We start from the raw sequence: 25,743 nt of genomic DNA, 5'->3' as shown, positions 1-25,743 counted from the left end.
AGCCTGTGAACTTTCCTGGAGGCAGCAGTGCCCCCGTGGCCTCTTTACATACATATTCTGTCTCTCTTTCCTCTTCCAGTCTAGGTCAGTTTCTCCTTCACACAGTGGCTCTGTCCATTTCTGTAGACACAGTGACCAGTCTTAACTTTGATTCTTTCACCCAAGCTTTAATCAGCCGTGTTTCGATTTTTAATAACCCCCTACTCACTGTGTCGTTATGAGTGGTTCCAATTTGGTAGTGCAAATTAGATTGGACCACAGGCAGTGGCGAGCACAGAGGGAAATTTATTCCAGTGAGAAGAAACTTGGAGATGGATTTCAAAGGGACATGGACAAATACCAACCACTACCATAGTTACCAGAGGACAGCATTCAGCTTGCTTACTGCAGGCTCCATGCCCTCCATGGGTATTTCAATGAAACCCCATCTCGGGCACATAGCTGTGCTCTGTATTCTTATATAGGAAAAATCCACCACGCCTGACCCAGAGGCGTGTCCCTCTCACTCTCTCCTGTTGTTTCTGTGGCTTGTGAAACATTGATGATATTCTATGTTTTTCTTATAGGAAATAAAAAACAATGCATCAGTTTGTCTCTCAATATCTTTCCAGCTCCCCTGTCCAACCCTTTCTCCTAAAAATTATATTTACAGTATATAACTAATTTGCTACAGAAAAGATGTTATAATGAAAATGTATTGCCACCTGGATTATGTTTCCTATCGACACAACAAGGAAACATTTTTAATAAACGTATCCCCTAAATGTTCACGGATAATGTGATGCATTGTCTGTTTTCCCCACGATATCAACTAAACGATAGTCAGACTTTTCATGGTTATGTTTCGGCACTCATAGAATTTGGTCAAGATGGCAATTATTTTTCCCTCAATGCATATTAGACAAAAAAAATTGTATACATTAAATGTAAGTTCTAGAGGATAGGGTTGAGGACCATTTGTTCTTACTGAAGACATAAATCTTAAAAGATCAGTCTAAAAATCGATGCAAATATGTGGTCTTTTTTTTAAGCAATGTCTTAAAACAACTGGCCACTGTAGTGTTTTTTTGTTTTTTTTCCAGCAAACTAAAGGAGTGAATGGTGCATTTGACGGGGAGTACTTTCAGAATATATACACATTTGGTACACTAGTGAGAATTCACTGCAGCAGGATGGTGGGTGTGGGACTGACTTAAAATAAACGACAGTGCCCATGTTCATCACTATGAAGACACATGTCACCCATTACAACAGTGTGACTCACTGGTGTGTTTTTGGAGTTTTTGGACAACAATGGAAAAGAAGAATAAGGTGTATCAGGATCTGGCGACAGACAATAAAACTTATCTCTAAGGCCAAAATGCCATAAAACAACCAAAATATATATATTATATATATATAATGGATGTATTAGTAGTCACAAAATTTCCTAATTTGTTTAACCTCAGTCATCCTAAAAGAAGTGATATATGTAGTCTTCATCAGTTGTGTCACCCCACTATTAATGCTATATATATTGCTTCTATAATATGCAAATATTAGTGAGGCTCTAATGAATATCTGTATAATATCTGTCACATGCTTAACATCAAGGTGTAGAGTTGTATTTGTTTTGCAGCTCAGATTTTTTGTTTTAAAGAGAAGAACATAACCTGTCACAATGACCTGTTAAAAACACTGGTGATTTTATGCATTTCTAAGAAACACAACAGTGACAGTACAGCACTTACTCCTAGCTTAAGAGCGAAGTAATGATCGAAGTAATGATCTCTCAAGTGTTCCCACTTAACAAGAAATCTCCCGGGCTAAGTCAGGAGCTAAACTTAAAAACCGATAGTCCTTGAGAGGAAGCTTGAGCCCCCTGTTGCAGCCCCATGCTGGGATATTAAAACTAATGATGCTGGTGCTCAGGGTGAGCAGATGGACTGTAAGGAAAACTGTGGCGCGACGGACGTTTCTTTAAAAAGCATGTATTTTAGTGTGGTTACTGGATTTTATTTACTGAAGGAGAGTCATGCATTCATATTGTTTTTCTATATGTTTTGACCTGTAGATCTCCATTGATTTCCAAATTCAATTTATAAGAGGTTATGTGTATCAAGAGTTGGGTAATTGATAATAATCTAAAAAAAATTCATGTTTGAGGATATTGAAATAACAAATCATGTATTATTGAGTGGAAAAGACCAGACACTCTCTTACCCCAACTTAGCCCTATTTGAATGTCAATGCAAATACTTTTTGGGTTTTGTTTGTTTGTTTGTTTGTTTTTATTTCCAAATGTGAACACCATCATGTGTAACTCAGAAACAGCATCCTCACATTGTGGGGGAATCCAGGGCAGCAGCAACATTTCTGAGCTATAACTGAAGTCCTATGATAAGTTTCTGTCCTGGTATTGGGATTTGAGATCTGCTTGCAGTGACCCAGTTAGCTTCATAAACACATTAGCTTGTTCAGCTCTTACAGAAACCTTTATGGAAAACCCTACAGATGCTACAGCACTTGGAGAGAAGCCATTACAATTATCCAGATCATCGTCAGGATGAAATCTCTCCACTCACAGATCCTTTGTGGCATATTAGATACACGTTTATCATGGGGATGAGTGTTAATCACTATTTACAGATCATATTCTGAGATTGTGGAGTGGGTAATTAGAGGCGGCTGGTGATCATAATGTTGCCATTTATTTCTACATAACCCAGGCTCTGAAAGTGCTCTGGAGATTTGGTTGTTCACTGGTGGAGTATTTCCATTTTCACCTGTATCTGTGCAGTTTTTCACCATCGTCTGTCTTCTTCTGTGTCCATCTCTGTGCCTCTTTCTCTCACCGTGCCTTCCCCCTCAACTCCAACTCCCCATTATCTCTCTAAGCCTCCATTTCTCTCTGCCCCAGACACTCCTTTCTCTGTTCAGCGATATCATAATGAAACATAAGCCAGTAACAGTGAGGTGATTAAAGCTAATGCTGGCCTCCACTCTTCAGAATATTTCCCATAAAATGGTCTACTACTGCTTCTTCATCCTTGTATTGTATAAGCCAGATAGCTGGGAGTGAAGCTCGTCCTCCTGATGGCCGCTCCATTCCCAGTGGAATATGTGGCCTACATTTGTTTGTGGTGCAATGTTGGGCTGTGCGAGTGTGTTCCTTTATCAAACACTTCCAGTTTTCCGCAACATACCCCTTTTGTCTCCTCTAACATTCAATATTTTGTGGCTACACACTATCTTTTTATTTGTCTGTTTCCGTTTGGCTCTCATGCATATGTGCATGTATCCAGCATTTAGAGCTCATCATTGATTTCTCCCCATTCAGCTCATAAGCACATGCCCTCATAACCTGTGTAACACAGCATACATGTGCAAAGACACATGTCTGGAAAAAAAGGACACACAAACATACACACATATATACACAAAGGTCACCTTCCCTGGCTTCATTAGAGACTGCTTTATTATGGCTGACAGATGTGCCCATAAATCATAGGTCCCCTGGTGAAGCAAGAAGATCCAAAACAAACTGAGCTCTGATAAAGGTGAAACACAGAGAAAGACAGAGAGAGAGAGAGACAGACACAGAAGCACTCACACACAAATATCAATATAATGTATTTATTGATAGTGTCTTAAACAATAGGTTTCTACCATGATACTGTTTAAAGAATGATATTTTTCTGTCTTTGGCATCCCCGTAGGGAGATAAGCAGCCTTTGTTACATAACTGCCTTTTGTCACACAGAGAAAATGAAAAGAAAGTCATTACCTTAAGAGAAAAATTAAGTTTTTCCTGATAACTTTTACACTTTTCCCCTGTATTTCAAAATGACAAATCATATTAAAGACACCCTCTGCTCAAAATCAAGTTTTTATCCTTGTTAACATGTCTGTTGATGTTTTTTTATCTAAGACAAGACATGTCATGAGCTAAATAAGCAGTCAACACCATGACTGTGCATTTCCACACTGGAAATTGAACCAATGACAGTTTCATAAAAACAGATTCAGACAGCCAGGGATTCATGCGTTATAGATCTACAGCACCAATCCCATCAACTTGCGGGGACTTGAGGCAGGCAAAATAAACCCGAACTCTTTACAGCACGGAGAGCGATAGTTTGCATTAGCACAGCCACTAACACTGTGTCAGCCACTGCCAGCTGCGAGCTAACAGACAGCATAAACAAATAAAAGACCCTAACTACGCTAACAATTTTGATATGTCTGCTGGTTGCCAATTTTGGTGCACAACCCACTCCTCATGTGAGTCTGAGTCTGACTGAGGCTCAAACATGTGGCTGTGTCTCTCCGATGTTTCCTGCACTGTTTCCTGTCATTGTCTTGAATCTATTTTAAATATTTTTAATCCATATCATTTGGTTTTATTATTTTATTTTTATATCATTTGTTTTTCTTATTATTATTTACATTTGCACTTTTTTCTTATTATAAACTTGCCAGCAATCTGTAAAGCACTTTAAATGGCACTAAGGTGCCATACAAATAAACTTTGATTCATAAATGGTGTTTTAAAGCTTTCTCCTCACTACCAGATTGTCCAGGTTAAAGTTCTGGGGGAATAAATTATGAACCTGTATTTATTTTATTATTTTGTTGGCCCAACAGTAGTCAGATCTAAATATTTAGTTTAAAAACACTGTAAACAGCGTATGAAATACCTACCATCTGCAAATTTTCAGTGGGAAAACGTAAAAAAACTGTTGTGAATTTGCTGCTTACAGGGCTTTGCTCAGTTGTAGTGAGCAACTAAGGTAAAGGATACTGCCCACAGAGAGCAAAGCTACCTACAGTGTGGTTAAAAAAAAACTCATTAAAAAGACATTAAGATGCTGTATTGTCTCATAATTTATTGTCCGTCTTTGTTATCACACAGTGTCCTTGAGAGACTTGATTACACCCACAGATGTGTTTTACAATGTGAATGTTATGACAAAGGTCACGTGTTCATGAAAAAAATACTTATAACTGTAACATGTTTTCTTTTTACTTTATTGTGGATGGAGTGTCTCACTTTTGTGTGCACTGCTTATTTCTATTTATTTAACCTCTCTTTTTTATTTCCCATGCCATGCATTGTAATAGAGACTGTAATCCTGAAATGCTATTTTTCTTGATGCCTGTACCAACTTTTAAAGACTAAACAACAGGAAATTGAATGCCACATTGGACATGTAAAACAAGTTGTTCTGTGGACTTGTCAGGGGTTTTTACTTTCTATATCAATGAGTTCCCTTGAAAGATACCCTAATTACCCTTTCATTGGGACATGAGCATTATCAATACTCATTAACTTGTCTTTATGATACTGTATGATTTATGGTTCAGTCACATCCATCTCATCCAGGCTGCCATACTGCAATACCACATCTGAGTGAGATCAAGGTTCATCAGTGCTGTCAAAGTTCAGACATACCCTGTCCCTCCTTGTGTCCAGTGATAAACTGGTGAACTGTTGGACGAGGCACAGTCTGGTGCATCTCCTCCACTGTGATAGAAAAATGGATGTGGAGAAGGGTCGTCGTCGGTCCAGGGGTTTGAGCACAATGGAAAAATGTCTGATATTTCTTTTTGTGGCTATGACCGGCGCCTGCATCGGTCTTGTGGTCGTCTACTTCACAGACAAAGCTGACTCTTCCACTCATGAAGAAGGTGATACTTAGAAGTTGCATTGTATTCTATTTTAATACCAACATGTATCTGGTACAGTTAAGTTACACACTTAACACACACTTAAATACCGTACTGATGCTGAATTGATATGCCTTGTGTTTATTTGCCTGCTTTTAATTGCATAGTCTCTCTTAGATCAGAAAATCAGCTAAACTCAGCTGAGCAATAATTCTTAACATCACGATGGTATTGTCAAAAGACAATTCTTACACACCTATAGCCTATCTATGACAGAATATTGTAATGGTAAACATTTAACAGCAACAACACAAGACAGTGAGGAATGTCGACAGAAAATCTATCTGAGACCATTACATCAGTGACTGAGCAACACTGAAAAAGCATGTGGTCAAACTGAACCTGCAGTTTATTTTAATCAGTGAGTAATGTCACTGTCAGTGTTTTTTCACTGTAAACTATACTGAATGCAAAAGGTGATTTATTATGACTTTACAGCAAGGCAAATGATAATCTGCATGGAGATCTTGCAGTTGGAAACTTTTTTTTTCTTCTATATTTTAAAGGTATTTCTTTTTTTCCCCTCTGAAGTCTGGTGTATGTTGACATTGGCAGGTGTCTGCACTCTCTGAGTGCCCTTCTGGTTGGAAAGTTTATTCTTCATCTATAATGAATTTCATGCTTGCCTGTACAAATTTCACATATCTGCTGTGCACTGACTAAAAGACTCTCAGTGCGCCTATAATTACAGAAGTACAGGTAACTCTTTCCAGAAAACTTCTTTGAACTTTTTAGGAAATTGTTCAGGAATTATTCAAGATCCATAATAATTATCTTTTGATTATTTGTATTTATGTGAAATTCACATAAACTCTACTATAGCACAGGTATTTGTCCACCTGGCAGTACGCAACACACAGTTATTAACTCTTGGAGATGTATAGAGTGTGAAAACATTATGTATGTATGCAAGTGTGAAGTCCTAATCAAGCAAGTAAGTACAGCAAAAATTAACCGACATGTATTGTTACAAATACTGACAAGAATTTGAAACATTTGAAATATACCATTTGTCAACAACAACAAATAAAGTAATGATTATGAAAATGTAATTCCGGCAAAATGTTTTGCACTTTGCATTTAAATATCTTTGACAAATAAAAACATCATCTGCATTTCCTCAGAGGGATTTATTTCCTATCACCCCATTCTCTGTCTTATCCCATGGAAATCAAAACACAGCAGATAATAGCGGATAAGCAGAAGCAAGCAGTGTTTTATTACCATGATTTCTGCATGACCGCTGCTCTGTCCCAGCAATTTCATAGTAATAATGTATGTGTCATCACTACATCAGCAGTGTTTAATGTATTATCATACAACAAGCAGTGCTCCCTCCTCCACTTCTCCTTCATCTCCTTCCAATTTTTCATTTAGGAATCTATTGTTTTGTATTGTATTGTATTCTGGCTTTATACAGGAAAAAAAAAATCTTTAGCGTAGAATGTCTGAGGCTTTATGTGAGAAAAGAGATAAATTTCTGCTGTCCTTTTATGTCTTTGGAAATTGAAGTGGGAAAATTGTTTGTTTTTGCTTGAGAGGAGTGAAGTGGAGAAATTAGCATTGCAGCTTCTCAGAGCCTCTTACACACCTGAATAAAAGTCACTGTTGCCACTTGTTCCATGTGATTTAGCCAGACACCATTTCAGTGTTGGATCTTCATCACTTGAAACTGCAGTTTGTCGTTGTGTGATGCACCAAAAGGATCGCTGGCCTTAAAACAAGGTGCCTTGATTTTACATAACAGAACAACAATATGATTATGTTGATATTGTTCTGCCTAAATGACAAAATACGTTTCAGCTTTTTTTGTTTTTGTTTTTGTTTTTTTTTTTGTTAAACATTTGTTCCCCAGATACCCAAACAGAAGCTGCTCCAGCCACAAGGGAAAAAATGCTGCTGCTGTGGATGATGACACTGTGTATAATCAATGCTGTTTCCCAGGCATTGCAATTGCTTTTGATTTTCACTTCAGATACTATATGGTCTTTTTTAATCACTTGAATTTTATGGTTTGTGCATCAATTAAAATACAGTAATGTTTTTACTATGCTGGCGACATGGCTGTGTGGATGGCAATGCTGGTTGGTCCACCATTTTGGTCCAGGCAGAAATATCTACTATTATTACTAATATTTGATGGATCACCAGGATCTGGTGGTACTGAGTACACAGTCAGTTTAGGAGTTGTAAACTGTTGTAATGTTATTGGATGTTGTAACCTACATATTAGCTGACCAACTTTTTGTCTTTTTATACCATTACAGTTGATGGATTGATGATTGTTGAGTTGATTGATACAAGCTGTTGTTGAATGAGGCTTTATATTGCTATGATTCTTAAAATGGTCAAATAATAACAAATCTCTTCCTTTGTCATACATTTCCAGGGCCGGTCTCAGGTTGTAGTGGTCCTCGGGAGCTGTCAGGAGAGTCAGGCACTTTCACCAGCTGGAACTACCCCAGCAGCTATGACAACGGCAAGAGCTGCACCTGGCACATCACTGTGGACCCTGACAAGGTGACATGGATCATCATCACTGCTCTTCCAAACCTCAAACATTGAGCTCTTACTGTCTGTAGAGTAATAGTTCCCACTTTAAACTGCCCTACGTCCTTAATGTAAGATCAAAAAAGAATATTTAATGAACTGACTGACTAGTTTTAAATATTACTCAAGGAGAAGTAATTATGTACTCATGTCGATCAGCCCGACACAACCAATTCAATATGGAGTAGCCTATTTATACCATACCATTTACATCTTCATCTTATCATTCTATAAATGGTCAGAAGTCATTTTTTCACCACCACTCTCAATACACCAGCTTATGTCTCTTTTGCAGGACTGTGCAGATCAAAATAATTCATATTTAATAAGTCTCTGTCTCTGACAGGGTCTGTCACAGTGTTTGTGCCTGGTGTCTAATCAGTAGAGTTTGTTAAGTCACTGTTGGGGAAACTGTCTTATGTGAGGCCAAGCAGTGGAGGACAGCTGGGATGAATGCAGTGGCAGCGTCTTGGACAGATGGCTGCCTTGTCTCCTTCAGTTTCCTCAGCTCTCCTCCCCACACCCACAGGAGAAAACAAAAATCTCTGATGCGTCTTTCTTTGTTAGCATGATTGCCTTCCCGCCTGCCTGATGCAATGGCTGCTTTTCTCTATGTCTCTACCCCCCATCTTCCCTTTGCTATCTTCAAACACACATAAACATACACACAGAGCCATACATACACACTCTCACACATGCGCACACACTCACTCACATTTGACATTGGGCACTCTTGCCTTCCCTGTCGGCAACCCATCTGCTATATCAACTTCCGAGATTTAAAAAAGAGAGATGAAACACCTCTGCATGTTTCTGTTGCAGGTGATCCATCTGTGGTTTGAGGAGTTTGCTTTGGAGGACACCAAGCTCTGCACAGCTGACTTCATCACAGTACAAGACTCTCTGGGAACCATTGGTAAAAATCTCACATTAATTCAAACCTTCAAAAGGGGGGAAAAGAAACTGTATAAAAACGATAGATAGATAGATAGATAGATAGATAGATAGATAGATAGATAGATAGATAGATAGATAGATAGATAGATAGATAGATAGATAGATAGATAAATAGATAGATAGATAGATAGATACTGTATATAAGCACATATACAGACTTAAAATGCACATAAATACATCAACTCCCCCCTGCCTGAGGAGCTATGCACTCTGTCCAAGGCTAAAGGGATTGAGCTTTGATGTCATGCCCAAATCAGCCCATCCATCCATGGGCAGACTCAGCTAGTGAGCCACACAGTCCTGCCGGTCTACTGCACACTGCTCTAGTTAGTAACACACACTTCAGCACTAGTTCTCCAGCCAGCCTGCAGAGTTTAAAGCTGTATACTTAGTTCACAAACATGTTGGTTTTCACTTTGTTTGAATGATTTTTATCATGTATCCCCCATTCTGTGTTCTGTTTTTGTTATTTAGATGCAAATTAACCTGTGGTGGGCCTGACTGGGGTACAGATTCAATGAAGGAGACACATATGGGAAAATTAGTGAAAATGTGTTCAGACTCAAATTTAAAGCTCTGGTTCTCCTGCATAGGAGCAAGACACCCAGACTGAGAGAGATGCAAAATGACTACAAACGATGTGGCCACATCATTCTTTGTCTCATATTGGTTGTTTTTGTCTCTTTGTGGTTGTTTTTGTCACTTTTGTGCGTAATTTCTGTGTTACTTGTAGGTAAATACTGTGGCTACACCAAACCAAAGCCAGCGGTGTCACTGACAAACCAACTGACCGTCCACTTCGACACTAATGAGAGAAAAACAGACCAAGGATTCAAAGCTCATTTCAAGGCTGTGGCTCCAGGGCTTACACCAGGTAGGAGGGTAACTGGAAATCCATTTGAAGAGAATTACCTCAACTCTGACATAATATTGGACGTCTGTCTTACTGTATATGATTGACCTACAAAGTGAATGTTGTAGGGATGGGTGCTGAATAAATAGAGGGGTAGGAAAAGAGAAATGAAAATGGGATGGCTGGAAGTGGAGGGCGAGGGAATATATGTATATATTGCGGGTATCCTTGAGTTGTATGTGGAGCTGAAGTGCCCTCCATCCCTGCTGCCAGAAATAGCTGGAGCCGGTGGCTTTCTCCAAGGTGACCAGGGGGATCTGATGACCCCTGGCTTCCCTGAGCAGAACTACCTGAATGGAGCATTATACCAGGTACTGCAACACACATTGCCACGCTGTAACAGCTCATGGGAACATTTACTTACAGTGATGATTTTTTTTTCATCTGAGGACGCAAGTACAATATACTGCCACATGACTGGAAATAAATATTACACTCACCAATTACATTACGAGGGATATGTACTCTCTTAAAGTGCTGGCCCCATTCTGTTACTAATATTCCCCTTAAAGCTACTACAGCTGGTATTTTCATATTAGAATCGGTCACATGAATCCATCCATGTGTAAGTGGTCTATCCTTATGACAAGGCCAAGGAGAATTATCACCCACTCTGCAGTTCCCCACGACTTTGTGGTCTGCTTTAGCATCTTTCAGCTCATTGTTTTGGTTATTTCACTATCTCTTCTGGATAGAAATCTCTCATTTGAAATAACAATAGCATAACTCCAACATGGTATTCATATGATTATTTCACCTTGCTTTTCAGCTATTTATGTTTATTTCAGCAAGTCAGTTTTATTCATTTGTTTACCACATGTGAAAACAGTACATAGATTTAGCTGTTGCCTGCTGTCAATATTTATATTACACTTAACGTTGTGCAACGTTGTGCTTTCAGAGGAGTTTTGAAGCTACCTTTTTGTTTGTATGTGGACTTGACTTTTAACAAAGTACATTGATGTTGTTGATGCTGTCACTTATTATGTAAATCTATGCCAATTTAATCCACTCATCACAAAACAGGATATGCTTAGAGAAGCAGAGGAGTTACAGAGGGTTCTTCTTTTTTTATTCTAAGTGAGCTGTGTTGTGAACTGTGTAAATTAACTGCAGCTCAGTTCCAGGAGGATGTCTTGAACATTATGCCATACCTTATGACTGTTACTATAGTGTTGTACACAGTGTGCTTGTATTGATTAGCATGTGGTTCCGAACAAACCTAAAGATTTCAGATGAGCATCTCAAAGTAAATCCATCAACTATGGATTTCAACACATTCACGTTGACAGCATCTGTGGTCTTGATCTGTGATTAATGCATCTGATTAAATCAGAGTCAGTTTTGATGTCAAGGTTTTCATGCTGGGTTTGGACGTGGAGTCGGATGGTATTATTTGGCTGTCATCATGAGTTCACCTTGCTGTGTTTTAGCTTGACAGGTCACTGTCTGTCCGAACAGAAACAGAATCAGTGACAAAATTATTTATGAGGTACAGTATGTCAAACTGCAGCTCATGTTGCAACCATGAGAATAGAAGTAGGAAAACATGAGGAGTGATGCAGATAGCGGTTTGCTACATCAACGAGACTTCACTGGATTGATTATAATCCGTGGCAGTATCATCTGTTATAAACCTATGGTGGATGTAGCCGTTTGCACTCCCTTTTGTTGTTTAAAATGAAGTGTGATTTAATAGGAATATATTAGTGTAAATCTGTCTCTAGTAGAGTTAATTGGCATGTGTGTGTCTGTACTGTGCTTGTTTGTTTTATCAGTGGAGAATCACAGTCCCTGAAGGCGAGAGGGTCCGACTGACATTCACCTCCTTTGACCTGGTCCCTGAGGTCTGTGGAGACTTTGTTCAGGTCTATGATGGCCACAAGGCCGGCTCTTCTTCAGTGGGTAAGCATGACATTATACATGTTCCCAGTATGCAGTGCTGAAGATGAAGAGAAATTACTTTTACAGAAACTGCATCCACTGAGCATGATGATGAGCAGGGATGCTAAAACATAGCCCAATGTTTTGAGTCATCAGCACAGTTTATTTCAAAGCAGGATGTGTGACTATACGTCAAAGGGATGTGTTAGAATTCAGAGTAGATTTCGGGCTTTGTTCAACATTAACAATGTCAACTTTGTTCGTCCATGAATAAAAGATGAGCTCAATTAAAAGTTTGAAAAGTTGTACAATGGACACTGCTTCTGGAGTCTATTTTAAACTTAATGAATTTAAATCTGCCTGCATAGACTTAATTCTTAAAGCAGCTTGGAGAATCTACCAATTTATTACTGTCATTTTTCTAAACAAGGGCATTGATTTGGTTTCACAAGTGGGGTGGATGTCAAAAAAACAAGAAACTCATAACAGCCAAACAAAAAAACGGGAAATATCCATATGCAGATATCTTTTTTTGTTTGTTTTTTATTTTAAGGATCTCAAACTTTACGATAATTTTTATGCAACAGTAACTTTCTTTACTGCCTTATCTTTGAATAATATTCAATTCTAGCATCTTTTATCAATCAAACTTTATTTGTATAGCACCTTTATATAGATTAGTGCAATTCAACATTTTACAGATGACTGACTAGCAGACAATCAGACATTGCATGTGAGAAATAAAAATGATAAAAGTGCAATAATAAGACAATAAAAACTAACTTAGATAAGAGGGTGTAAAACAGTAAGTCAGAGCATATTTTGAGAAGTGAAGAGGGCATGCTTCTGAAATTGAGGATGTTGCAGTCATGCAAGCCTCTGCGAATGTTTATCACCTTTTAACACTGACATTATATCTATGAAAGGTAAATTCTGTGGGAGGACGATGCCAAAGCCGGTGGAGTCCAGTGGCAACACAATGGTGGTCCGCTTCAAATCTGACAACAGTTTGACTTCAAAAGGATTCAAAGCTACTTACACAAAGTCCAGCCTTCCTCCTGTTGTTACTCCCACCACAACAAAACCCACACCCACAGCCACAACTACACCCAAACCCACCACACAAACCTCTCCACCTCCTACATCTTCTGGTAAGTATTCTCTCCAAACCTACTTTTCTCTTTAGTTTTCACTCTTGTATACTTAAAATAAACTATTTACTCATAATTCCATAACACAGTTTGGCTCAATTGACTTTTTGAGCCAACCTCCCCTCCCCTGTATATCTCTATTTTGATTTCCATTAAAAAATATACAACATTGGATTTATTTGACTGCCACACTAACAAATAACAACGTCAGTGTTGATGCTGCTGAACCAGCTTCCCACGAAACTTGGCCATTACATCCTCTGTGTTTTTAATTGACTTTGAAGTGCCAAACTGCAATCAGTGATCCCTAGAAAGTTAATAGGTTACTGAGGTAAAATAAACAATAATAATAATAATGCTGTGATGCCTCCCCATTTAGTTCTCAGTGCACAGCCACAGCTCTGGACGGATGTAAGTAGCTCTCTGTGTAGGAGTGGGGAGATCCCCCATGAGGTTTATCTATTCATCATTGTATTAAAGCTATTGGCAGACAGACTGGGCCACTCCTGTGGCAGTTGAAGGTACTACTTAATGAACCTGCACACGGGGCAGTTTTGTATCAAAGCAAGCTGGTTCCAAAAGAATCTGCACACACAGAAAACGTAGCTTTTGATTCAGCTTGATGAGGTGGGAATCTGATGGAAAAAAGAAAATGTTTTCAGCATTACTTCCTCTTTGTTTTGGGGCAGGGAGTGGTGGTCCAGTAATTCTCCATGGGCGCAAAGGAGTGGTCCAATCCTTGGGATATCCAAATCCATATCCTGCTCATCTAAACAGTTCTTGGAAGATATCTGTGCCCAAAGGATTCCTGGTTAAACTGCAGATCACTGACATGGCCATCACAGGACAGACTGGACAATGCAAAGAGGACAAACTGGTCATCTCAGATAAATACAGCATTCTAGGTGAGCCATAACCTAATCTTTTATACTCTTGTACAATAATTATGCAGATTCATTTTTGGTTGTTATTATATCAATTTCAGTCATTAAAGCTGCTATTGTTCATTAAAGTCCCACAAGTCTGGCTTTTTGCTTATTAATGCTGTTTGACCCCTAAATGCCCCTTAGATAATTTTAGAAAATTGGTGCTCAGCCATATCTGCCTTTGCAAGGCTATAGTAGCAACCAGTATGGAGTACAGGTTATCAACTCCCCTTCCTCTTGCATTTAGAAATGCAGTGGTTAGCCACTAAGACAAACAAAGGAAACAAGCACTCATTAACTACGAGGACTTTGGCTTGTGTTTGTTGGATTGTCCTAGGCTAACAGCTCTAGTACATTATAGCTCAATATCCATCCCCTGCTGTAAAACTGTTGATTAGGATCAACATTGCAAAGAGCCCAGCAAACTATAAATTACCTCCCCTTATTATTCACTTCAGTGCCTGCAGTGCGGCTGATACAGCTTTATCTATTGCTGAGTTCTCAAGGGCTAAAGCACTGAGGTGGAAGCACACGCTGTGTGAGAAACATACACAGATCGGTGATGAGTATGTGCATCCCATTAGTTGGTGGGGTATGAGTTTATGTGCAAAATGCAGAGAGAAATGAAAAGCAGAAATGAGAGGATGCAGCTAAAGGTCTGTTTGTAAACCCAAGCCACAGAAGACTGAAAAATGAGATGTAACCTCACTTTAAGCTATAGTGTATATTTTTTAAATTTAAAACAAATGACTGCCTGCAATGGCGAAGGGCTGTAATGCTACCAATCCCACTGAGAATGAACTCATCAGGCAGCAGCTTTTCCAAGCTTTTAAAAGCTCCAGCTCATTATTTTGGGTGACTGTTCCCAGAGACCTCAAATTACTATATAGGATATTTGTCCCTACGCTTTGATATTGCCTATAGGTATGTCTCCTCAATTAGCATCCCTGCAACAGCAGGAGATATGCCACAGATAAACACTTGAAAAATAAATCACTCTGTTATGTATCATATGTACGTATCATTTAGTTCTTTATTAGAGATTGAGAGATTTTGACTTGGGAAGTTGTGGTTATTGGTTACCTTCTTTGGCCCTAAGCCATGGGGGAGCCTTACATTTATTTTATTTATTTAATGCTTTTTTTTTTTTTTTAACCGGCGACAGAGTACTTTAAATACACCAGAGGAAGGCAAAAGGTTATTTTGCATCTGAAGTCCCTGGTGAGATGTTACAAAGTCACCCTGAAGAAAGAATATTAGATTAAAATCACAGTTATTGGGATCATCGTGAGCATTCAGAGCAATAATAAAAAGAGAAGAAAATTTCAATGTTAATTAAAAACCATTACATTGTCAGGAACTATTTAAGAGGCACATAATACAAGACATGCAAAGCAAGTAATATTAATGTTAATAGAAATATGGACTAAATGACACAGCATTGTGCTGCTTTCTTTGACACTAACTGAAACAGCCTTATTCAATGATCTGCATGCATTTGCAGTCACATGCTAAATGTTACTGCTTCTCTGGTGCACAAAAATACTGTATCTCAGGAACTGATTTAGCTACTTGACAAGCTGTACTAATGAGCAGCATTTCAGTGAATGTCAGCTAACACCACCAGTTAATCGTTTGTGTTTAAAGGCACTTTGTAAAAGCAGTGTTCATGATTTGTGGTTAGATTATGAGTAGATGATGTTCAGGAGCCGCTGAAGGCACAGTTAGAGTTAACATAGTCACGCTCATTTGCTGGTGTTTCAGCATCCTCATCCATTGAAGCAATACACACACAAAACCCAATAATGTTTATTTACTATTTAGCTGCATCCTTTGAACCATCCCTTCACCCCTCACTCAACTCTCTTCATCTCCCTCCATCTCATTTTCAGGCACACACTGTGGCTACATCCTTCCCCCAGTGGTGGTCAGTGCCAGCGACACAGTGTCTGTCACCTTCCAGTCCGACAGTCGCCTCACAGACCGAGGATTCTCCGTTAAGTGGGAGGCTGTGTATCCCGAGGATATCACAGGTACTGATGTCTAGCAAGTACAGCCACACTCACTCATATGACCACATGGCACACACACACAGGAACACACTCACACCTGAGCACACGTTACTGAAGCAGCTCAGCACCTCGTTAAAACTATAAAACATCTCACTCCTCTGTCACATATTTATAAAAGCAGCACAGTTGTTACATAAGCAGTGTGAACTGTCAAAACACAGGTCAGAGTACAGTGAGACGTATAAAAAGCAAGATAAAATGTCTTTATCTTTTTCTTTATCATGACTATCAGGCCAGAAAAAAGACTTGAGAACCTACAAGTGGTGGTGGAAGTTGCACTTTACTCAAATAAAATACAACAATGTAGAAGTATTCTATTAAAGGCAAAAGCCCTGCTTTTCGCCTTTAAATAGAATACATGACGATTATCAGCGAAATCTATATGTGCATCAAAATTAAAACTACGAGTTATACAGAGGCCTTTGATGCATGTTATATGCATTATCATGTCAGCAACACTTTGCAGCTGGTCAAGGTGCAGCTATGTTTCAGATATTATAAACTGTTGGATAGCCTGCAAAAGAAATTATAACTATCAAATAAATACAGTAGAGTACAAAGTTATAATATATTATTATCATAATTATAATCATCATTGTACTCTAATGAAGAAAAATAATACATTTGATAGATAAAATAAAACATTATTCAATTAAGAAGCAAATACCTGAAAACTAACTCATCTAAGAAAATCCACCTTTGCTCATGTTAAAAATAGCACCTGGCCACACTTCCATGTTTTATTAATTTTCTTATACCACTTCCATGTAAACAAGTAAATGGAGTTAAAAGTTACGCTAACAAATCAAGTTTCTACTTTAGCATAAACCCATGGTCATGTTTCATCATGATAAGATTGTACACCGACTACCCAAGACTCTCTCTTATCACAGGCAGATACTGTAAACTTTATGCACTTAATTACAGTCACGCATCTCATGCAGTTTCTCGGTCACTCTCTCTTCCTGTTTCAGAAATCCAAGGCTGTGGCATTTCTTCCAAAGAGGAAACCGGGGTCATCAAATCCCAGAACTGGCCTATGAACTACAAGGCTAACACTGAGTGCATGTGGAACATCGCTTTGCCTTTGGGGAAAAAAATCACACTGACATTCACCCATTTTGACCTAGAAGCCAAAGATATCCTAACATCCAAATGCTATGACAACGTAATGGTTTATGACATCAATAGTGTGACAAATGCACTGATACAAAAACATGGTAAGTTGGATGGTGGAGTTATAAACTCAGAATCATTTGGATTTTTCATGACAGTCAATCACATTGAAATCAAATTATCAAAATTAATTAAATGAACCCATACTAAGTTTTAATGGATAGTTTTAATGAACAGTGTATCGACAGATTATTAAAGCACTGATCACCATAATAGAGAATTATAGTTATAATGGAAAAATTATTCTTTCAATCCATTGCAGGTCCTTTTTGTGGGACTAAGCTTCCTCAAACCATTCAGTCAAAGGGCAACAGGCTGGTTATTCGTTTCCATACGGACTTGTTTACCGAGGCCAAAGGCTTCAGGGCCTACTGGGCCACGAACATCAGTCTGCCTGCTCCCACTGAGCCACCTGCTCAGCCCAACCCTTGGGACAACATCACTATAGGTAAAGTATCTGTGCCAGCCTGATACAGTTAGCAAACATCTTCATTACACTAAAATGATAAATTTAAAACTGCACCAATATTCATTTTTCATGTTAACAATGGATCGATTAATAATGTGTATTGTGAAAGGGGTCGCTCATAGTAATGAACCCAGAGAGAATTATCACACAGTTCTGCCCTACACTTCAGCCCCACACAATCTTTTAGCCTCTGTTAGAGCATTGTTTTGGTTTTCTGGACCATAAGTCGACTTTGTTTCCAAACACAGCAAGCTGCTGGGAATATTGAAGTTACATGACTCGAGGGGACAGAGACACGCCTCTGAATGAATGCTAATATGCTATGTGTTGGCTGCATGTGTAAATAAGCAATTTTATAAGGCAGTAATAGTGATGTTCCTCACTTATAAGCGCTTCGGAATAAAAGAGTCTTACAAATTAGTAAATGTAATGTAAATGTAAATAATATATCAGTTATTGTTTTCAGCTTGGTTTGTTGTCCCCAGGTGACCAAAAGAAAAAACAGTTAAGGCAGCTTTAAGATTAAGCACTAAGATGGTTAGTGAATAAATCAATTAGCTGATTGAGAGAAAGTTAATCAACAGTTATTTTAATTAATCGGTTATCAGCTAATAAAAACTGTTAAAACAGTGGAGGAAAAATGTAAATGCATGTGAAACATAAAATATATTTTTATTACATGTATGATGTAGCTTTACATTTGATATTTTGGGTTCTGTGATTTACACATTGCTCCAGCTACATCATAACACCCTGTCATCAGTTTAGCAGAGCAGTTTTGTCCTGTCACCAATCACAGTGACCAACATTAAGTTTCAAACGGCTCCTTAGAAGCTGCACAGAGGCCTGCCCTCTATTTACGTGATTCATGCTTCCTCCCATCCTCACTCCTTCTTCACACTCACTTCCCCCATGTCCTCCTTGCTGCGCCCAGATGTGCAGTAAAACAAGGTGATTTGGTGTGATGAGAACACAATGTGAAGTGGCCTAGTGCTTGACTTTCTTTCCTTGGCGGCTGTCACCCGATTCCCATTCTTCACCCTGCGATGAGCCCCAGGTGGCCCTGGCTCCTGCCAAGCCAATTGCTGAAATAGAGTTTTATAGATGGACTCTGCTGCCTCTGGGGGTTTTTTTCCACCCAGGCTCTGACCAAAGTCAGCCCATGTGTCAGTTGAAGGAAGGAAAAAATAGAGATGATGGAAGAAAATGTGGGATGTAAAAATGACATCGGGCAATGTGATGTCAACTCCTTTGATGACCACCAGAAATTTATATCTGTACTATGATGTTAAGGAGTCTGAGTGCAATTCGGGATGCACTGTTTGTGTATCACAGGAGCATGCTAATATGTTTGCATGAGGATACACTGACACATTACACATTAGCCAAAAACAGTGGACACAGTTCACGGCAGCCAACAGTGTCAACCTGGTGTGATTGGAAAATGATTTTAAAAATATAAATAAAGCGCCAGAGCCAATGATTAAAAGCCACTTTTTTTCAATACGGGAGCTTATCTGTCAGCCGCAGATATATACTGTATAATCAGGCCACGTTTACACACACAAACCACAAACAAATTCATACATGATCAGACAACCAGACCCAGGATATTTTACAGAGGTGTCCTCCCATTTCCTAGACTGGCCCAGCACATGTGGTAAACCAGCCATTCCTCCTGCTGTTGTGTCACGTATTGTGAACGGTGAGCCAGCCAAGCCACACTCCTGGCCCTGGCAAGTGTCCATGCAGGTGAGGATCTCCACTAATGAGCACTGACAATTCACACAAAGATAGAAGTGATTACATCAGATATAATAGGAATATCAGTGGTTTCAAAAGGGTAAATTTAGTTACAGTTGAACCTACAGTTATTATCTTTTCAATAAACCATAATTCATCAACTGACTACATCCAACCTTCAGAAACTGACATGATGACCATTACTGACTTCTTCTTCTTCTCTGCCTGTTGGTGTGTGTTTTCAGGTCTGGCCTGCCAGTCGTCCAGAACCCACATTTTTCCACACCTGTGGTGGTACTCTTATCCATAAGAATTGGGTACTTACAGCAGCCCACTGCTTCATAAAGTAAATGTCCGGTTTTACCATTTTCACATAAGTGCATGTAAAATTAAGTAAAGAAATGTTCAAATGGCAGAAGAAAAACAGAGCTATGTACAGTAGTTTAGGTTTTAAATGCCACTTTTTTTCCCACTTCCTGGAAGCCCATTTGCGTGATCTCTCAGGAGGCAGTTATTGGTGTCTGTGATTTCACCTCAGGCTTATTACAGTGCAAGTGCAACGGTTGGTTAGAGACGCCTCTATGCCTCGACTAATGGTCCTGCATCACAGAGATGTGGAGCAGTTCAAGTCAGAATATTTTGTGTGCAGTGGATGTGTTTACTTATATAAAAATGTCAGCTTATACAGTGACCCTGGCATGTACCTAGAGAGGGCCTATATATTGTGTACTTAATGTAAACTGTGAGGTATAATTGCCATTGATTCATCTGCTGATTCCCTATCCAGCTATGCTGATGAGCTGCAGCGTTGGCGGATGTGCCTTGGCAAACACAACCTGACCTACACAGAGCCAAGCCAACGCTGCTTTAATGTGTCTGGTATCTATCGCCATGAGGGCTTCAAGTATCCCACTGTGCCCACGGTGGAGTTTGACATTGCCCTTGTGAGGCTGGACGGGGAGGTGATACCCAGTAATGAGATCGCTTATGCCTGCCTTCCCTCCGAGGAAGAAGTCCTACCTAAGGGCAAGATGTGCTACGCCACCGGCTGGGGAGATGAGACCGGTGAGGTTTGAGTTTCATCTTTATTAGCAGCCTGGACATTAAGTTCACATTTCTATGTTTATCCTCATATATAAAACTCTGGTCACATCTTTTAAGATGAGAACAGAGATTAAATTTATGTTTTATTCATGAAATAATAAAATAATGCACCACCTCAGGCAACACTCATATCTCATTATGTTTTTATGCTGTTACATATTCATTGTTGCATAGTTTTCATGCCCTCTACTGGACTCAATGTGAAAATTACCTCCTGTGTTTATGCTTCTCAGGGTATCAAATTTAAGTTTTTATAACAATCTGTCTGTGTGTTTATCAGGGGATTCACTTAATGCTAAGGTTGCAGAGGCCCTTAACCAGGTCGCCCTGCCTGTTGTGCCATATGACACCTGCAAGAGGATGGATTACTGGTGGTTCCAGGTCAAGACCTCCATGATCTGCTGTGGTTATACCCTGCCTGATGAGCTCAAGTCTGTCTGTCAGGTAAAAGATGGCCGACAGGAGAACAGGACAAGTAGACTACAGTTTCACAAATCTAACTTTACACGGATGGTTAAAAATGGTGATGGTTATTTCATGACTTTGATTTACAGGGAGATTCAGGTGGACCTCTGGTGTGCCAGGATATCTCAGGTGGCCCTTGGGAAGTTCATGGTATAACAAGTTTTGGCCCCATTGGATGCATAATGAATAAGAAGCCCTCTGTGTTCACTCGCTCCTCTGCCTACCTTCCCTGGATCAGAAATGTCATCCGCAGAGACATCTACAATGAGCACAGTATGAATCCAGCTGGTTTGAACTGACCCACTTTGCTCAAAAACTAAATATGTTACAAGTCAGATTTTTTTTTGCTGGTTTTCACCCTCTGTCCTCCCTGTGTAGCATCTGGCTGTGGAGGAGCAAAGGACTTGACGGGCACAAGTGGCACCGTGTCCTCTATGGGATACCCTGGCAGCTACAGCAACAATGCCCGCTGCCAGTGGAACATCCGGGCGCCTGTTGGCAAAGTGGTTCACCTCCATTTCCACAATTTCTCCCTGGAGGAGAGTGAGTTGTGCATGAATGACAAAGTGAGCCTCACAGACAGAACAGGAAGTCTGGGTATGTGTATATCTGCTTTCTTTCATCTCTCTTGCTGATAATGTTTTTTTTTTTTTATGATTTCTTACACTTGAGCACAGTTACTGCAGTCTGTTGTTTTGTGTGTGTGACAGTTTTTTACTGTGCAATAAAGTGGCACATAAAACACACTGACAGATGATTTCGTTTGTCTCGGTCCTAAATGCCATGCAAACGTCATGCATGTGTATAGGGCTGAATGATAGAAAGAAAAACCACATTGCGATTATTTTGGCAGATATTGTGATTGCAGTATGGGCCTCAAGTGGAATGACAAATAATGACAAATAAATAATGATGTGATGATGATGTGATTTTTGTTGGGGCAAACAAGCATGCCTCCTTACATATGGAGAGAATATTACTTATAGCCCAGGGCATTTCTTATGTTGTAAACAATGCAGAAAAATGTTGTGACACATTTTACCTTTACCAAAAAAATTGCAGTTCCTGCGATTTGGAAATTGCACTTTGCAATATTGTGCATAACTATGCAGCCCTACATGTATAATATTAAAGTATTACAGAGAGAAGTAATAAACAAGTAATAAAGATGTATTAAGAACATCAATACACAAGCTAAGGACTAAGGTTCTCAGAAAATTCTGGCTTACACTTCTTCATGTTCACCTCTCCTCAGGCACCTACTGCAGCCATGTACCTCCTAAAGACCTGGTGAGTGATGGAAACACACTTCGCATCACGTTCTCCTCCAATGACAAGGTGGTGGACACTGGCTTCTCCGCCACCTGGAGGGCAGTGGACCCTACAGAGGGTAAGACAGGCGAAAGGTATTCCTGACAAGACAATGAGGGAATAGTCTCTTGACAAAACTAATGTCGTTTCCTCTTTTCTTTTTCTCCTCCCTGTTGTCCACACACACACACACACACACACAAACACACAAACAGCTCCTTGTGGAGGAAGCTTCAGCAGTAATCAGGGTGAAATCACCTCTCCTAACTGGCCCGGTGACTATCCAGCCCAGTCTGTGTGCACGTGGCGTATCTCCATCCCCTCAGCAAAAAGTGTCCATGTAGCATTTACTCATTTTGAGCTGCAAGCTGGCAACATGTTAGGAAACTGTGTAGACTATGTGGAGATCTTCAATGGACACAGCATGGCATCACTAGGTTGGTTACTGTGCTAAAAATTCCACTGTGTCTACTTTGTGTTTTGTTTTTTGAAAGTATTTCCTTTACAGGTCAGTGTTATCAGTATCATTGTCTTAGATGCTGTTGTCACTTTGCTGCACAATAATAAACAACAACAACAACAATAAACTCTTAATTTCTCATCTGATATGCAGGTCGATTCTGTGGCTTTGCCCCTCCACCCACCATCACTATTCCTTACAACACCGTCGTCATTCGTTTCCTTAGTAACGGAGCCAATCAGCAGCAGGGTTTTCGTGGTTACTGGACCACTGATGCCAGTGTTATCCCAACTTTACCTCCTCCACCACCTAAACCATGGGACAATATTACTATCAGTAAGTGTATGCTGAGCTCAATTTATAGCGGCCTTGTACCTCTGATGTGGGTTTTTTTTTTGTTTGTTTTATAAAAAAAAAAGCTGCAGCAGGATCTGAAACTAGACGTCAGATCCAAGGCACCCATGCAAAATAAAGTAGCATCTTCTCATTAGACCACCCTGTATTTGTTTAAATGAATGAATGAATGATAACAGATGATGGCTTATTTATAGACAACTGAATCGTACATTTTCTCCTCCTAGGTTGGCCAGAAAACTGTGGAAACCCAGCAGTGAAACCCAACACAGCAACTACCAGGGTGGTTAATGGAGTAGAGGCGACCCCCTACTCCTGGCCCTGGCAAGTCTCCATGCAGGTACCATCTACTCCTGTGTGTGCATGACTGGGAAAAAGTGATAGTGAAGAGCTTTTAGTTTATAAAGAAGTATTTCTCTTTCCCAGGCTTCACCAATGTTTCCCATACCTTACATGCACGGCTGTGGAGGCTCTTTGATTCACAAAGAATGGATCCTGACGGCTGCTCACTGTTTCATGGTGTAAGAAATACTCAACCTACAGAAAGATCTACAGTATAAGCTATTATAAAATCCCATTGTTCTTTAAAATGGCTATAATTGATATTTTTACAGTAACAATGTATCAGGACGTGAAATCAATGTCACAATGTAAAAAGGAGAGAGAAGCATCACCTGAATCTGCAGCTAACCTAAGCTTTACAGAGTTCACTCTCACAGCTGTCATGGTGTCATTATTTCCAACTACACCAGCAGACACTTTTTTCAGCAAAAAGTAAATAAATAAACTCTAGACTTTTCTTCAGATATTTCCCTCAGGAGTTGGTAGAGACCAAAATCAGAGCGAAAAGATAGTGAATATTGGACTTACAATGGCCCGGTAGAGACATGACTCCAAATGAATTTTAATGTTGCCCTGTAACTAAATGGATGTTTAAATAAGCAACTGTTTGCTTATTTTTACTGAAGGTTTAGAAGAAGATGAAGGTTTATTTTTCCTTCATTTTGTCTTGGCTTGCAGCTTGTACAATGGCCACAGGGAAAAGTAAAACAAGTTCTGATTTTCACCTTCGCCTGCTTTCCAGCCCACTGAACAAACCCTCCTACTGGCGCATGTGTCTGGGGAAGCACCACATGAACTCCTCCATGGATGTTCCCTCAGCAGAGAAGTGCTACAAGGTGGATGGCATCATCCGCCACGAGGGGTTCGTCTACGAGCAGGATCGTACTGACATCACCAACGACATAGCACTGGTGCATTTGGCTGAGCCCGTCAATATGACGAGGGAGATCAGCCCCATCTGTCTGCCCAAACCTGGAGCTGTGATGCCTGCTGGGACACCCTGCTTTGTCACCGGATGGGGAGATGAGAAAGGTAGAAGTGATCACAGGAAATAGAGTTAACTGTAGTTTTAGATGTAGTCTGTGCTCCTAAAGCTATGGTGCCAGTGTAGTGCTATTATGTAAATATGAGTCTAGTTCTCTGCTTTTCACATTCCATGATGAGTATGAACATATGTAGCTGTTATATTGGTGTGAATCTGTCAATCTTTGTCAAGTCTCTCTGTTCCCTCTGCAACAATATATGTATTTTCCTTATTACTTCTGTCTTAGGTAATCTGTTCCCCAAAGTGGCTGAGAAGCTCAATCAGGCAGCCCTACCAGTTATTGACTTTCAGACCTGCAGTAAACCTGCTTACTGGTGGGACACCCTCAGGCCCTCAATGATCTGTGCTGGATATGAGTCCCCAGATGAGCTTAAATCAGCCTGCCAGGTGAAAAAAATAAAAGTGTTCAAAATGATGCACTGGATGTTTTTATTAGGAGAGGATGGTTCTTGTTTGTTCAAATTCCCTCCATGTTTTTCATTATATAAATGTGCTGGCCTCTAATGATTAGGCTGTCCGTTATGTAACATCCTGTTTTGTTTGTGATCAGTCAGCCTTGATTGCAAATGGCTGCCCTGTTTTCACACATAATTGGACAAGAGAGCATAGGAACATTATTTGTTTGCCTTAATGAGCAACCATGAAAGCAAGGACATGGGAAGATTAGAAATTTAGAAAAGCACTGAAGGCTTTGGAATTCCAGTAGATCTTTATAAAACACAACACTGACATTTGCCTCTAAAAAACATCAAATACTCGCCAGTGCATCTTCTCACCCGTACAGTAAATCGTTGCTGATTTCTTCCTCCGGTTCTCCTGCAGGGTGACTCTGGGGGTCCTTTCGCCTGCACAGCTGCTGGACCCAACACAACCTGGGAGGTTCATGGTATTGTTAGCTTCGGACCTCAGGGCTGCATCAAAGATAAGAAACCATCTGTGTTCACCCGTGTCTCTGCCTTCAGCGACTGGATCAGTGACAACATCAAGAAGTTTATTTATGAAAATCACAAAACTAACTAAAGCTGATATCATAAAAATAAAGATTTTGACAGTGTTTATTGCTGATTTCTGTTATTTGTCATGCTTCTACAGCCCAAGTCGTTGTAACTTTT

The 25,743-nt window shown here is 39.7% G+C and overlaps 1 protein-coding gene across 1 annotated transcript; it reads left to right on the top strand.

Moving 5' to 3' along the window:
* Window positions 1-5,456: 5,456 nt before the first annotated feature.
* Window positions 5,457-25,685, top strand: LOC139636072 (ovochymase-2). Its single transcript, XM_071503752.1, has 25 exons — window positions 5,457-5,670; window positions 8,099-8,229; window positions 9,082-9,175; window positions 9,950-10,090; window positions 10,343-10,440; window positions 11,908-12,034; window positions 12,940-13,164; window positions 13,854-14,069; window positions 15,983-16,123; window positions 17,137-17,382; window positions 17,601-17,786; window positions 19,450-19,559; window positions 19,796-19,896; window positions 20,338-20,615; window positions 20,935-21,098; window positions 21,209-21,392; window positions 21,498-21,716; window positions 22,375-22,509; window positions 22,646-22,867; window positions 23,044-23,226; window positions 23,472-23,584; window positions 23,671-23,765; window positions 24,329-24,618; window positions 24,858-25,018; window positions 25,454-25,685. Exons 1-25 carry the CDS (start codon window positions 5,520-5,522, stop codon window positions 25,649-25,651), a joined length of 4,209 nt encoding a protein of 1,402 aa, XP_071359853.1. The 5' UTR covers window positions 5,457-5,519; the 3' UTR covers window positions 25,652-25,685.
* Window positions 25,686-25,743: the final 58 nt, after the last annotated feature.

Source organism: Trachinotus anak, unplaced genomic scaffold, assembly GCF_046630095.1.
Source record: "Trachinotus anak isolate AG129_WGS33_773 ecotype Australia unplaced genomic scaffold, CSIRO_AGI_Tana_v1 ptg000019l, whole genome shotgun sequence".
Classification (NCBI taxonomy): domain Eukaryota; kingdom Metazoa; phylum Chordata; class Actinopteri; order Carangiformes; family Carangidae; genus Trachinotus; species Trachinotus anak.
Note: the sequence above shows the minus strand (reverse complement) of the source record. Positions and strands in the feature narration are given on the sequence as shown.

Bases quoted from the DNA above. Each gene is read 5' to 3' on its own strand.
- LOC139636072 (XM_071503752.1), top strand. From the start codon at position 5,520: ATGGATGTGGAGAAGGGTCGTCGTCGGTCCAGGGGTTTGAGCACAATG. The intron at 10,441-11,907 runs GTACTGCAACAC...TTGTTTTATCAG, and splicing joins TGAATGGAGCATTATACCAG to TGGAGAATCACAGTCCCTGA. The intron at 23,227-23,471 runs GTAAGTGTATGC...TTCTCCTCCTAG, and splicing joins ATGGGACAATATTACTATCA to GTTGGCCAGAAAACTGTGGA.